A 15470-nucleotide genomic window follows, 5' to 3' on the forward strand; every position below is an offset into this window, starting at 1 on the left:
TTACAAATAACACGTCTTAGTTGCTTCTACCTTAGTCTTCCCGCGCAGATTATGAGTTATACTCGCACTGGACACGCCTGCACCACATGTTATGGTCGCGCCCTGCAAGACAGAGTCAAAGCCACGCAGCAAACGCTAAGGTCAAATTTTTCAAGTCTACGAATGTGGAATATCGTGATGCTCAGCCCCCACCGGGAAGTATAATTCATCCGGATGGTCGAAGCCGCCAGCAGAATCCAAGCACTTGTTAATTAATTAATTAATTAGTTTTATTTATTTATTTATTTATTTATTTATTTATTTATTTATTTATTTATTTATTTATTTATTTATTTATTTATTTAGTTATTTATTTATTTATTTATTTATTTATTTATTTATTTATTTATTTATTTATTTATTTATTTATTTATTTATTTATTTGCTTGTTTGTTTGTTATTATACCTAAAAGGCCCCCTATTCAGGGGTTTTACATGAGGCGTGGACAAGGTAACAATGTGGTTGATGGTCAGTACAGAATGTCAGTACGGAATGTCTTCGATTGCGTCATGAAAATGGATGGGACTGGAGAGGACAACGGCTTCGGTTGGCAGATCGTTCCAGTCTTCTGTTGTTTTGATAAGAAAAAAATGCTGATGGGTAGAGGTGAGCGTCCTTCCTGTATAAACAGCCAATGGGTGGTTGATGCGGTCAGAGTGACGGTGAACTTCTTCAATGACTGTCGGAGCAATGCGTGAATGATAAAACTTATGGAACACGCACAGCCGCTTAACTTTACGCCTTGTTTCGAGTGAAGGAATACCTTGTTTCGACTAGCTTGACTTTTTAGTTTAGTGACGCTTATGTGGTAGGAGTAGGCCGAAGAAATAAACCTTGCGTCACGGTTTTTGCACAGATTCGAGTGTGTGAGATAAGTTAGGTGGGGATTCCAGACAGGTGGGGATTCCAGATTGCGCATGTGTACTCAAGTTTAGGTCGGACCAATGGTTGATATGCTAGTAATTTGACGGATGAAGAACAAAAACGTAAGTTACGGTGCATATAACCAAGACCGCGATTGTTGGTCACGTTCAAGTCCACGTTCACGAGTTGATCAAGTCAGATCCTGGGTTAAAGAAACACCTAGATATTTACAGGTTTGAACAGATGAAACGTTAGAACTACCAATTACGTAGCGATGCAAAACGTATGTCGCCCTGCGATGGAAAGGTAGTAATGAGGTTTTAGTGACATTTAGAGACATTAGCCATGTATCACACCAATTTTTAATAACACTAAGGTCAGCATGAGGATTAAATTATCGTTACTGTGTAGATGGGACGATATAGGACGCCATCGTAAGCAAATAGACGCATGCTAGATTGAATATTAGTTGGCAAGTCATTTATGTAAATGACAAATAGCAAGTGCCTTAAAACTGTTCCTTGAGACACTCCTGAGAGAACGGGAGACAAAATAGAAGAGTGCGACTTTGCGAATACAAACTGCTTACGGTTAGTTAAGAAATTTTGTAACCAAGTGAATACAGCGGTATCAAGGTTTAGGCGAAATAGCTTTAGAAATAATCTGTTATGGGGAACTTTGTCAAATGCCTTCTTGAAATCAAGAAATACGGAATCTACAGGAACATTATTGTCCAGGCTGGTACTTACGTCGTTAATACCGTATGTACTCGGTACTTTTTAGGATTTTGGAATTGACGCCTTCCACGCTCGATGATGAAGTGAGTTTGAGCGATTCAATCAGTTTCATTATGCCGTTAGCTTCAAAGCTAATGCCAGGCATGACGGGGTGATCATAGAAAGGAAAGTTGGGTAATTCTGTATCGGGTTCTTTGTTGAACGCCGAGCAAAAGGCAGAGTTTAATTGCCGGGCAACGTCAAAAACTGGAATAGCACAGTTGTGTTCGTCACGCAAGCCCGTCGGTTTTGAATGGTTCGGGTTAATTGTTTTCCAGAAGTTTTTAGGCTTATTCTGTAGCATACTAGGTAGAGACGTGTTTTATAAAGACAGTTTGGCTTTAGCCGAAAGCAACAGGTAAAGGGTGATATCTATCCCAAGCACTAGCACTATTTTTTAGCTTAGCTGTTTTATATTGGCGCCTCTTTTTGTTCTTGAAGCGTTTGAGTGAGTTAATAAACCAAGGGGTAGTTGGTCGTTCAGTTACAGAAATTGTGGGAGCGTATTTTTTATTCGAGTCTGCATTTTATTCTTAAAGAGTAACCAGTTACTGTCTACTAAAGGATCAAAATAGTTAGGCGAAAATTCTTCACTAAAAGTTTCAAGGTCGGCACTCATGCTGACCGTTTCGTTCCGTTTCATGAACCGTTTCGTTCTGTTCATGAACCGTCCAAAGAGGATAGGAAGGCGACGTAGAATACTTCGTCATTTTCTTCGTTCCCTTTCTATGTAATACAATAACGGGCACAATACTACCACTATTGGAGGATGCGGATTTGCTGCAAGACACTCTTTGTTCCGACAGACTTTCCTGCTTTTAGAGCACAGTCTATTTTCTCCCTTGCTTTCACAAAATGGCCTTGACTCAGTCGAAGCACGCCGAGACGTATCTGGAAGGCCATTAAGTGGCAATTGATTTTGTCCCTCCTAAAGGCCTTGAGAGAGTAGGTAAAATAAGCTCCCGCCTAAGAGAATCGCACTCCAGCACTCGTATAATCACCGCTTAGAAACCGTGTAATTACCGACAAGTTGCACTCAGCGCTAATCGGTTCTTTCTTTGTTTCTTTCCCTGCTCTAAATTTCATTCATTCGCTAGACGGCATGTCGTTTCCGCTGCCTGTCCGCACCCCCCGAGTGACCGGAACAACAGCGCAGTCTCCTCGGGGAGCAGCTCGTAAGTAGAATAGAGAGCAGCGAGGCAGGCTAAAGGAGAATTCATTCTTCCCCCAACGAGAAAACCCTGACAAATAAGAAAAGCGCCCCCCGTAGAGCCACCGGGAGCTCAAAGCGTTTTTCTTGCTTCTTCTCGTTTTTGTGTACCCGAGCCGGCCGGAGGACGCGGCTTCCGCCAGCCCTCCGTTCACACCTACACGATCGATCGCCTGCCTTGCACGGAAGCGCCAGTTATGTGTGAAGAGAGAGACAGGGCGAGAAATAAAGCGCGCTTACCCATGGGCTATTTACCTGCGCGCGTACCATGCCCCATGGTGACGGCCTATGTCAACATACACATCATACTTTTATGTCGTTTCTGTCAGAAATTTACGTCGTTTCTGTCAGTTTCTGTCACGTTATTTTGCCAAGCAGCAGCCAGTAACGAAGCTAGATTGCTGAGCACCTAACAGGCTGAGCTGTGCCGACGTTGCGGATATTGTGCCGATGTTCTCGAATTAGGTCAGAGCGTCGCGACCACTCACCTGTAATCACTTGCGTCCAGAAAAACGACTCAAGCTCAGATAAATTGGCCAGATGTTGACGTAGTACCGCCGGCGGCATTGGCACATCACCGCGTAATTCTGCGATAAGTCCCCGCCCAGATAAAGCATTCCGGAGTTTTTATAACAAACTGACAAAAACTTGAGTGGCCAATTCCAACGCTGTCTTTACCAATACTGGTGACTCCTGGCCGCGCGTTGCCAGTACGGTTCCATAAGAGGCAATGGCTGATTCCTAAAGATGTCTCAAGGCCGTCTAGAATGGGCACTTTTTGTTTCAATATTCCACCCCCGTTCGCGAGTGCCGAAAGGGACTGCTCGTCCGAAATGTTTTCAGCTAGGCAATTCGGCGAGCTGGTTGTTTATCGCTGTGTGAGCAGCTCTGAACAGACGAAGGATGAATTCATCTTTCACGACTGGCACGCCTCACAAAATCATGCGTGGTGCACCTTTAGTTTGGTGCAGTTGCCAAGGTAACAGGAAGACAAGAGCAAAAAAAAGACAAAAAAATTTGGTTAATTAAACAGGAAATTTTTTGAACACGGTTGTTTTTCTTGTGCTACTTAAGAAAGAAAAATTTGGTCTCTCCGTCTGCGTGTCTGTCTGTCACTCTATTCAGTTACCCGGCCAAAATTTAGCGGGGCCATGAAGAGAAACTGCTAGTTCGGCTAATTCGAAAAATTGACTCGTTAGAGTAACACTGACAATTCTTATAACGCAAAGTTCTCATAAATGAAGCTGTATGATGAGTAAAACAGACAATAGTCATGCGACTCACTAGCGACTTTTTCCCACTTTACATATGACGTATTAGGACCAGTTTGTCGCAATTGGCTTAAACCGAAAAAAATAGGACGCAAATTAAACAGGTATCATAGGCTTGCAGAACGAGCTATTTGCGCCCACATTTAGTGCACAGTTTTTCTATAGCAGTAAGAATGTTGGTCTAAGCGATACAATTTAAGAAGAAACATGTTAATATAGAAGCGCTTGTGCGTGTAGGTGTATTCCCTGGTGGCTCATCCGTGCTGCCGCAAGGCCTGATGGGAAGGGCCGTTGCTTTGGAGAAAGTTGGGGGTGTGCTTGTAGGTTAGCAGCGTGTGGGGGGTGCGGCGGTTTATCGCATTATAATTATTATACTACGTGCACTGCTCCAGCACGTTAGCGCGAACAACAGGCCGATATGAAAATGGTAATGTGGTGAGCTTCTTTTCTGTACACCCGCCGCCGTGGCTAACGAGTTGTACTGCTGAGCACGAGGACGCGAATGCGGTTCCCGCCTGCGGCGGCCGCTTTTCTGGTGGAGGCGAAAGCAAAAATGGTTGCGCCTTAGTTAAGCTAACCTTGGATATGCAAAACAAAAGCTTGGCTTAGTCTGGTTGATCTTGGTTTCGCTTGGTTAACCTTTGATGTAGCTGTATTGCCGACCACACCTCAAAGCCGTTCGGTCCCGTGCAATGCTCACAGAAGGAAGTCCGGCCTCTCTTTTATTCTCGGCAAACGCGGCGCAAAATGAGTCACATAGCCGGAGACGACCCAGCGGCGCATGCGTGCGTAGGTCGGCTGCCGATCAGCGAAGCAGCCTCTCCCGTCACGGTCGCCGGCGCTACGCGAGCACAACGACTGAAAACGGGGGCCTTGTGCGCAGCGCCGACGCGATGCGCTTCGTTTAGGTATGTCGCCGGGGGTGTGTCTTCGGTGAAAAGGTTAACTTGCGCATCCTCCATGAAACCGCTGTACGAAAGCAGTAAAGTTTTGCTCTAAAACGCCCGTGGTGTCGAGATTTTGGCGGAAGTTGAAGATCCCCTGGTAGTCAAAAATAATGCGGAGCCCTCCACTACGGCACGCCTCATCGCATGCGTTGCATCGGCGCGTTAAACCCTACAATCAATCAAACCTTTCCGGTACCTAATGCTGTGCGGAATGCAACAAGATGAATGCAACCGGCAAGGTAACAAGACGAAAGTGATGTCCACGAAGCATCACCCTGAGTGTTTTGTCGTGCCAAGCGTGGACGCATCAACCGGCAAGCTACACACTACAAAGTTTTCAGGGCGAATTTCGTTTCTGGTAAGCATATCTACATGGGCCTAGGGTCTTCTCGTGCGCGCATATAGCACGCGGGTTGGCCTGGGCTTCACTACATCGCTATCACTACATCGAGCTTTTCATTTTTCGTTTCGGGCGCGTTTGCGCCTGGCCTGAAAGCAACAAAAAAAATTAAAAGAACAAGGCATTGGTTCCTTATATTGGGAATGTGAATTTATGGTTGGCGTTGTATGATGGAGGGGTGGGGGGCGGAAATTGACAACGCGCACAAACAATCGTCGCGCTTAGGTGCACGCAGTTGTGTAATCAATCGCAAGTACATCGGACAGCATTCCCCTAGCCGTAATAACCTGCGTTATCTCCCGCCTTTTGTATGGCGAAAGTGCGAAGCGATAGCGGCTTGCAAGTTCTATGACAAAGTTTCAAACCTACGCTGTGATGTTCCCAGAGGCGCCGCACAGCTCGGCGCTGGGCACATGAAATCTCTCGATGTGATGTCTATTGTTTCCTGTTATCGCCGCCAACATTTCTGCGTCTCCTCGCATTTTGCGCAAAAACAACGCTATATGATGGCGCCATACCAGGTAAACAAGCTTCCATTTTGTTACGTTCCATTTTGCTACATTTTTGTTAAAGCGAATTCAAAATGTGTCAAAATGCATTCCGCAAGTTGGCACCTCTCACCTAGTAGCCATGGCTCCCGAATACGGGCGTGAGGGCCAGCATTGCCAATTTTCTGAAAGCAGTCTAAGCTGAGACTGAGCTAAGCTGAGTAGTTCAGGCTAAATTACGGCAAAACAACAAAAACAACAACAAAAACATGATAAAACATAGGTGCCGCGTAACTTTTTCTGTGGGCTACCGCGTTAAAACTTCGCACCTTCAAAACAAGATGACAGGAAAGGCAGCAGCACTGATCGTCTAGCGACGTAACGAGAAATCAAACCGCCACGTTTTCGTGTTGCGTATCAACTTTCCGCAGGCCTTTGTCACTCTGAAGGTATCGTAAAGCATTTTTCGCTGATGCCCGCCACAAATTTATACTGGACGCAAAAAAAAGCGAAGAGGAAGACCAACAAGCACATGCACCTGCTTATTCGCGCCTTGGGGCTATCGGCGTGGTGTGCTGCGTAGAAACACCGTTACTGCATGCATAATATATTGGAGTGGCTGGAGAACACGGAGTGTGGTTTGTTCAATTTTGAGGCTAGGGCTGACCTTACCTTCAGCACGCACAGGCTTGCCGTTGTTGAGCCCTAACATTGTTATTTTTCAAATTGGGGACGGGAAACACCACCTTCCCGAGTTTCTGCCCGTATTAGAACGATGGAAGAGGACGTGACCAGCCTCCAGCGTAATGGCATCCAACTGAACAAAGAAAAGATTCTCAGGCAAGAATGCACAAGCAGGCAAAGGCGAAAACTGGGGCGGTTTTTTTTCTTTGCCTAATTATTCTTTGGTGTTTCCTGGTTGGCCTTGTCTGTTATAAAACAGGCTCCTTAGATAAATAAAAAAACAAAATACAAGTGACATCGGAGGTTCACTTGCGTCTTATAGTGAGGGCCCCGAGGGGAAACAGAATAATTTATAACTGCTGGATCGAACCTGCTTCTAAGGATTTGCTGGGGTTGTTTTTTTACGAAGCTGGCAGGAAAGGGTAGTTGTCTCGACGGTGGAGGCTTATAAAAGCGAAGCGCTGTTTAAATAAACATGCGAGAGACCTACCACCAATAAGGGAATTCGGGACTAGCATGCCCGAGGTTTTGAGGTGTATTTAGTTTGCAGATCTTAACATGTTCAGCGCGGGGTTCAGGCAGAGAAAGGATTATGTTGTAGCTTTAAAAGTTCGTTACGAAAAACTATCAGGTGCCCGCGCGAATTCCTTTTCGGGTCTCTGTTATTGGAACGCGAACTTCAACGACAATCGTATTTTTTTAATTAGTTTATATTGATTGCACATTTAAATAGTTTGCAAAGAGGCTCATCGTCATTCTTGAATATAAACGCCTTTCCCCCATTCCAGTAGTTCCTCCTATTAACCAATCAGCGAAGGATAAAGCTGAAAAGCATGCTTATCTGGTGTCATGGCCGCATGGTTTCAATCACAATACTTGCGCACGTGACGGGCAAAGAAGCAGTAACACACGGCTCTCCAAAACAACGGGAGAAAGCCCTTCATAGACAGCTGACAAAGAAACTTACGACGACGGCACAACAAAACGCAGACGTACGACTCTAAACACTTCTCACTATACAAGACCAAGTTTCGTGAACACAAAATGTTCAAGGAGTCGATGAATGACCCTATTGAAAATAATAATAATAAAAAGAACTGGCTTACAATTCTTCATGTGCGTCACCGGGAACACCTGTGGTACTGACGTAAAGAATTTTTTAGCGCGGCGTTGATGCCCTGTGGACATAGGATATCGTTCCGGGTCTTCTGTGAGGTCGCTGTGGCGTCATAAGGGCGGTGCCTATAGATAGGCAAGAACGGGAGAACCTTCCGACAACGTGGCTGCCCCGCAGGAGGGAACTACGGCAAGTCTACCCTGCGCAATGCTCGGGCGCCTGACGATGGTGCATCAACGGGTTTGCCGGCTCTATGGCGCGGGCCCCGCCGCGCTGGAAGAGGTGGTGACGTCCCGGCGCTGTAGCATGGGCGCCGTCCGCGGCTGGAGTACGCCTATTCTTAAAGGGGCCCTGAAGGCATTTTAAACACGCTAAATAAATAAGCGCAATCGTTAGATTAATTCATCGACGTGATAAGTGCCAAGCATAACTTTTTACTTGCAGCGGAAGGCTTACACTTTCGTTGCAAAGTTTGTGGCCGCGTTCCCACCCTTTCCTGCGTGTTTTCGACTCCGCCATTCCGACGCATGTGCGTTCAATCATCGATTCTCCCACCTGCGTGACGAATCAGAAATCCTGCTATCGAACGGCTTTTTCTCGCCCTTCCGGAGAAGAGAAGCGTTGCCGGATCAGCGTCGACTCGTGGCGGCGGCACATTTGATTAATTAGCGCTTCCTGCAGCACGCTTAACGCAGTCGTGTTCGTCTATATTTTTTTAAAGCAAAGGTTTACTACTTTCGTCCAGCGATTTCGTGCAGCATGCGAAAGGTAACCTTTTGAGTTGACACCCCCGGCGATACATCCCCCGAAGCGCATCGCCTGACTCGCCGGGCCCGCTGTGGGCGCCGACACCGGTCACCGCCGCCGCTGCCGCCGAGGCAGCCGAGCACCCCGCAGCCTCCCATGGATGCGGCGCTGGGTCGTTTCGGGCAACGTGACTCGTCTCGCCCGGGCGAACGCCGCGTTCGCCCGGACTCCTTCTGTGAGCGTTGCACGGAACCGAACGGCTTTGAGACGTGGTCGGCAATACAGCTGAATCAAAGGTTAACAAATCGAAACCAAGACTCAACCAGACTAAGCCAAGCTTTTTTTTTGCATATCTAAGATTAGCTGAGATAAGCCGCAGCCATTTTCTTTTACTCTATTACACACGCTTCTTGTTAAGGCGCGTTCGCTAGGGAGACGCAACGGTGACATGACTTGGAAGACCGCCTTGTCACACAACACCGAAGGCATATCGTGTGACAAGTCGTCAGTGAGCGCCTTGGCAGTGAGCGTCTTGGCAGCGGTGTGACTGGCTCGCTGACCGAAGACGCCGACAATACCGATCCGCCGAACGTGCTTCGGGAATTTATCGAGAGGTTCGTGCCGTAAGGAATGCGGCTCTGTTCTGTTAGTTCCATAGAGTGTAATGAACATAGTCAGGTCCATGAAGCCCATACAGCTCAACGCTAGCGCTAATGCGATCCGTACTTCGGCTTACGACGCTTCCGCCGTTCGCTTTCGTGACAATTCCTTCCCCGTAGTTGCAAACGGCCTATTTTTGTGCGACCGGCATCGCCTGTAGAAAACATAAGCTCGGTTAAGAGCAGGTGAAGAGTTACGGAAGGTTATTAGGTAATAAGTAATCAACATCGACCCAAGTGTCTAGCGGATAGCGTAAAAGAAAAGTACGGCAAACGCTGTTCCCGCAGGGCGAAATTGCAGGCGCAGCTGGGCACACATTGGTGATCGCTTGTCTGCCCGAAACAGTGCTCCTGCTGGAGATTAGTTATGGTGGGGCTTTCATGAAACTTACTGCGTATCTGTTATTCAAGAAAGGTGTAGTTAACCAGCCAGAAATTCTTGAAACCCAAAGGGTGGGTATCAATATAGTATGCATGTTATTTACATGCAATCTCCGCGTTTCTCGTGGTGGCGTCGACTAGATCCTCGCACTCACTCACTCACTCACTCAAAATCATGGGGTCAAATCCCGCAGGGTATTGCTTCTTTTTCTGGGCTGTCTTTCAAGTGGGATGGTTTGCGTATCGTATTCGCCAATCCAAAACAAAATTTTGGTTGAACTGCGGTACTACCGTATCAGACGTCAATGCATCGTTTAAATTACAGTGGCTAGCCACTGTAGTTTAAATATTTGGAACGACTTGTTCAGCTTTAAACTCGTACTTTGTATATGTAAAAAGGCAACTGTACTTTCAGAGTAATAAATATAATGTGTGCATTTTGCAAAATCGGTATGCCTTTATATAGAGTAAACAGGGTTTCCTTCCATCCACTTAAACAAGACACAAGGTAAGCTTGGAGGTGGGGAGGGAAAAATATAGGGCTGCGGCCGGCAACCAAACACTCCATATATCGTAACTGGCAGTACTGAGCACGTAAAAAATGAACGATCAGCCTTCATAGAGACACAAGGGCCTTTAGGCCATCAAGCGAGAAAGCGAGGGTGAAATAATTGTCTTTTACAATCATATGCACAGTCGGAAAAACTGGCAAATGCGGACGGCCCCAGAACTGACACGAATTCCGAGACTGCTCGTAATATCGGTTAGGGTGCAGTTGTCTGGTGGTTGATAAACGCAGGGTCGCGTGGGAGTTTCCCTGAAAGTGAGGGGGAGATGGGAACATGGAATGCACGACGCACTCTAAAAAAAGTACCTGTGCCGTACCGTGGAACCCTTAGGCTGCTTTTTTGTTACGGTTATGAATGTTTACAACCGATTGGAATAACGGAATGGAATACTGCTGCTTCCTGCGTATGCGCGTGCATGGCGTCACCCCAACATTACCAAGCTTGACACTGGCGCGAACGAGCGGCGAATTAATCATTAATAATCCTACGTGGGTTCGGAACGCATGTACGTGGTCACTCTAACAAATCTTGAGTCGATTCTTTAGTCATTCACTCAGATATTTTAGACTCCCATATGTACCAAGACCACATAACAAGACCAAGGGTAACAGAGTGGATCACTAGAGAAGACAAGCGTTGCAGGGGGCGGCAGAAAGTGAGATGGGCAGATGAGATCAAGAAGTTTTTTTTCGGGGACAAATTGGTCGCAGTTAGCACAGGACCTGGGTAATTGGAGAATAATGGGAGAGGCCTTTGCTCTGCAGTGGACTTAGGCTAGTGATGATGATTATGATGATGATGGTGATGATGATGTACCAAGACATGTCGTCGCCGCGAACGCACGTTGACAGGGTCGTTCTGTTTTCACGTGATCTTTCGGAGGTGTGTGGAAGCGTAAAAGTTCCGCCCCATTCCTTCCATCGGCTTTCCCAGCCGTGAGCGGAGTGCAGGATTCATAAGCAGAAGGATAAAAAAAAAAACTGCGCAAACGGAAAGCGGAGTCACAAGGCTCCTTCCCAAAGCGATGCTGCGGCGCGTAATGTCGCTTTAGCAGACGCGCGAAACCGGATGTTCCTGCAGACGTCACCGAGAAGCGAGGCATCATGGGCCGATACACTCGCGCGGCGCGAGGAAATGGACGAAACGAGGGAGAATCGCGGCGCGGGAGAAAATACGACGTTTTTATTTGTGGCAATTCCTGTAATACTCGTCGATTTAACAAAATTCTTGGATGAGGTGATTACTAGAACATTGGTTTACCTGAAAACGTGAACACCCATGTATCGGCAGAATCTATTTCAGGGCCCCTTTACGCGCACCCCAAGGTCCGCCGGTCTTGTTCCATTCCCTCTTGAGCGCGCTCCGTTTCTTTTGTGGCGCACAGCCGCACACGGGTGATTGCATTCTCTTTTCCGTCAGCATCCTATTCCTCTTCACCACTATTCACCGTTTCCTGGTATGTCACTACAACTTATCACTATTCCCATCTCTCCAGAACTTCACACGCGAAATGTTTCGTGCCTTTGGGTGCGTTCCAATTTACCGTTTAGACAGCTTCGTTGCCGTCTTCGCGGACAGTACGCCATGTTAAAGGAGCCATGAAGAGAAAATACAACTTTGTTTAATTTGAAAGAACTAGGATTCAGTATCTCACTCAGCTCCATTAGAGCCACAAAAGATGTTTTTTAACGAAAAGAAAGCTAGAAGTATTTAAAAACTTTCAAATTTTGCGCCACAGTGACGTGTTATGAGCAAGAATGACGTCATACGGGCCAAAAATAAACCATCGTTTTCAGTGCGTTAACTGCACGTTATCATTCAAGTGATGCGGTGAAATGGAACTAGAGGCCCCATTACAGACGTCCAGTCATATGTCGTCGAGACAGGTCAGTTACGCGGCCGCCAATCGCCCAAACAAGGTTCCGTGACGTCATAGAAAAGTTGCGGGAAATCGGCTAGGGGGTCGCGACTGCTTCAAACGTTTTCTTTCATATCTCCGTTATTTGTTCGAAGATTGCGATGATATTGGTATCATTGTTATCGGGATTAAGCAGTCTTTCTAATAAACCCAACTTGTATTTTCTCTTCATGGCTCCTTTAAGCCCCGTTCCAATTCGAACGAAGCAGTCAACGAAGACTGCTTCAAGGAGACAGCATCGAAGTCAGCAACGATGCAGGCTACCTTCCTGTCTAAACTAATAAGTGACGCCAGCGCCACCTTTTTGCGGATTAATGTTAAAACAAAAGCACTTGTGCCTTTATTTAAATATTTAGTATAAGTTACTAGTGATGAAGATGACTTTGTTTAATTTTTTAATTACGTAACAGTTGTAATAACAACGGTAATAATAGTTACAAAACCTGCGGCTTGCGCAACTCAACATGTCTGCTATGACGCTGTCGTCTGCGCTGGTGTTGCGCTTGCGACCGCGGCGCCGTTCCAATTTTATTCCTTTAGACGTCTAGTTAGACTGCTTCGTAGGCTGTCTACGAAGCTGTCCGCGAATTGGAACGCAGCCTTTATTTAATGTGGGCCGTTGAAAAGGATTTTCGCATAAGCTGTGGATGGCTGGTCGAGTGACTAAGCGTTTAGAAGCGCATTCAGCAGTGATGGTACACACACACACACACACATATATATATATATATATATATATATATATATATATATATATAGCGCAGGCTCTATCCGCTAGTTGTGGATATTAGTTTTTGTTTCTTATTTTCGAAGGGCAACTTTGACGTCCCTGCTTTTTAAGAAAGCTTGGCCTCGAACTAACGCCAGCGGGCTGGAGTATTGACTGGTATTTCTTGCTTCTCTTAGATGGTTACAAGCTGCAAACGTTATTGCGTATCTTTACAACAGTACCTGTTCTAACCCTTTCTCTAAAATCTCTCAGTATTGTTGACTGTGGAGGACACCTTTTTCCAGAGAACAGCCTGGACGTCGGTAATACCGCTATTCTGCAATGTTCTGAAAATTCATTCAACTAATCTTTTCTCCCGTCTGGTCTGTGCAGGGAAGCCTGCGAAGCAGCATACGATGGCAGCCTGCTCTGCTACCTGCCCCCTTTTGACGGTGAGTGCACTCGTAAAAAAAGGGTCGGGGCATTCACTAATGGAATACTAACAAGTTACTTGTCCCAGTATACACTATGGATACTTAGTAACTGGATGTAGTAAATGTAGCACTTGTCAAAATTACTAACCGAAGCAGGCAGTAAGCACCACTACCCCCACTAGTAAAGTCCCAGCGATAGCACTCTTCTGAGCTACATGCGTTTACTAACTGGTCATGCACAACCTTGTCATAAGCACGACCTTAATCTTGTGCTACTACTTCCTACACTCAGTTAACTTACTAACCATGCAGTTGTTAGTGGCAGAGCCTACGTACAAAACTGCGGGGTAGTAAGGTTCGTATGGAGTTAGTAAATACGGCCGTTACTACCATTTTACGACCTTTTTTATTAAGAGTGTGGTCACTTGGACGACTAATTTATTTAGAGATGCCGCCGGTGACCTTTTAAATACTTAAAGAACGCCCGCTCCTTTTTTTTGTTTTATTCCTCGTCCTTCAGCGCTGAAAGTGTGTCCGGTAGTGTTGGAAACATCACTGCGCTCGTACAGTGCGCCTCAGCAAAGCACGTGCCATTGGAAACCCGTTGATCAAGGGCTAAACGACAGACGAGGAAAGCACAAACACGGCACGAATTTGTCAGTACAGACCCTTGTGTCTTGACCTTGCTCAGGGAACACTTGCTTGGGATAATTATGCGTTTGCAGTTGACGCCCACATAAATGCGCTTGGTTCGCTGTACACATAGTGTTTGCTACTTTTCAGACTTTTCGTACCGCTTTCGTGTGGAGCAAAGCTGTGCGGGCGCCCGGCTGCTCCCTTCGGTTATTGCTACGAAGGATTGCCGCATTATGCCAGTTTTCCACCATGCATAGTGAAGTGTCGTCGCCCACCTGTGGGCGACAACACCTCAAAAGCTGAATTGCATGGCGTAGATAGGCAGCGAGAATCGTACACTGCTCTGGAGGACATTTTAAAATAAACATTTATATCCCTTGGGAGGGAAACTAGTTATCCTTGCGCCAAACGCAGCCACTCCCGGTGTATGACACAAGACGTCCACAGTCCCCTCAAACCCGACAGACATCCTGTATCCTTTGTCGTCCACAGGCGATAGGGCAATCGCTAAACCCCGACATTTTTATCCAGCGCGCTGTACTCGGAGACACCTTTGTATGGCAACGCAGTCAAGGCGCCAGAGCCAAGCCACGCCGCTTGCTGACTAGCTGGGAGTAGTTCAACAAAACTAATTTACTGTGTGTGACCAAAGCGATTAAAAAAAATTACGCCCACCTCCCCTCGCGGGAACCCTGGTGTGATGCGACGCTGAGGGGGGTTCAAGCGCAAGCGGAGAGCAACCGTCGACCGAAAGACCGCCGGAGAGCGGCACACCGGTTATATGCGCAGCGCGCCCGAAGGAGAGGAGACCGCGGAGAGAGAGAGTACTGCACATGCGCCGGCGCCAGTGCGTCTGCCGCGGCTATGACGCAACACAATCCAACACAATCTACCTTAATCCAATCCAAATCCAATCCAAGCCAAGCCAAGCCAAGCCAATCCAATCCAATGCCCCTCGCGAGAGAGTGTTCGCTATCGGAGAGGAGAGAGGGTGAGCGGCGGAGAGCGCAGCTGGTGCGGCGAGGAGAATGGGGGAGGGGTGGACGCCGACAACAACGCCGGTTGGATGCAGGGACAAGGCGAGTGAATGAGATGCGTCGCATCTAAAAAATTATTTTTCTTGTTTATTAGCCTTGGATTGATGATGTCACTAAATTGTTAGCCGGAACATGTGAAACAAATAGTGTTATTTTTTTATATTTTCGTGTTTATTTGGTTGGGGCATTACCGCTGGGCCTGCATAGGTTGTCTGCAGAAATAAACATGGCGTCCTCGTCGACGGCACCTTAGGTCACCACTTCATTCGCCGCATAGAATTTTCAAGAAGCTTGAGAACCAAAACTCGCAAAACCAACGAAGCAAGCGGTCTGCAACGTGCACACTCACGTGACACTGACGCAACCGGGACTCTCTGTCATTTCCGCATTTTGCTCGGCGCTTGCCGGCGTTAAAACGGTCCCAGCGTTAAACGGTTAAAGCGCACATGGCTCAAAGCGGAAGTTCTGAGTGTCACCCCGAAGTCTCCAAAGCGTAAAACGCTTGGCTTGGCGACTGGAAGACCACATAAAGATACTGGAAAAACGCGAGTGTAACGCTACGATAGTTTCGCCCTTGCTGCTC

At 46.8% G+C, this 15470-nt stretch overlaps 1 protein-coding gene across 1 annotated transcript in view; it reads left to right on the forward strand.

Moving 5' to 3' along the window:
• LOC144161612 (uncharacterized) overlaps window positions 1-15470 on the forward strand; it is a 138540-nt gene that overhangs the window by 110935 nt on the left and 12135 nt on the right. The window contains exon 9 of the mRNA XM_077692249.1: window positions 13174-13232. Coding sequence (XP_077548375.1) covers window positions 13174-13232 — 59 coding nt within the window. The remainder of the gene's footprint in view (window positions 1-13173; window positions 13233-15470) is intronic.

Source organism: Haemaphysalis longicornis, unplaced genomic scaffold (genome assembly GCF_048455015.1).
Source record: "Haemaphysalis longicornis isolate Haplotype H1 unplaced genomic scaffold, Haemaphysalis longicornis Haplotype H1 scaffold_12, whole genome shotgun sequence".
Classification (NCBI taxonomy): Eukaryota; Metazoa; Arthropoda; class Arachnida; order Ixodida; family Ixodidae; genus Haemaphysalis; species Haemaphysalis longicornis.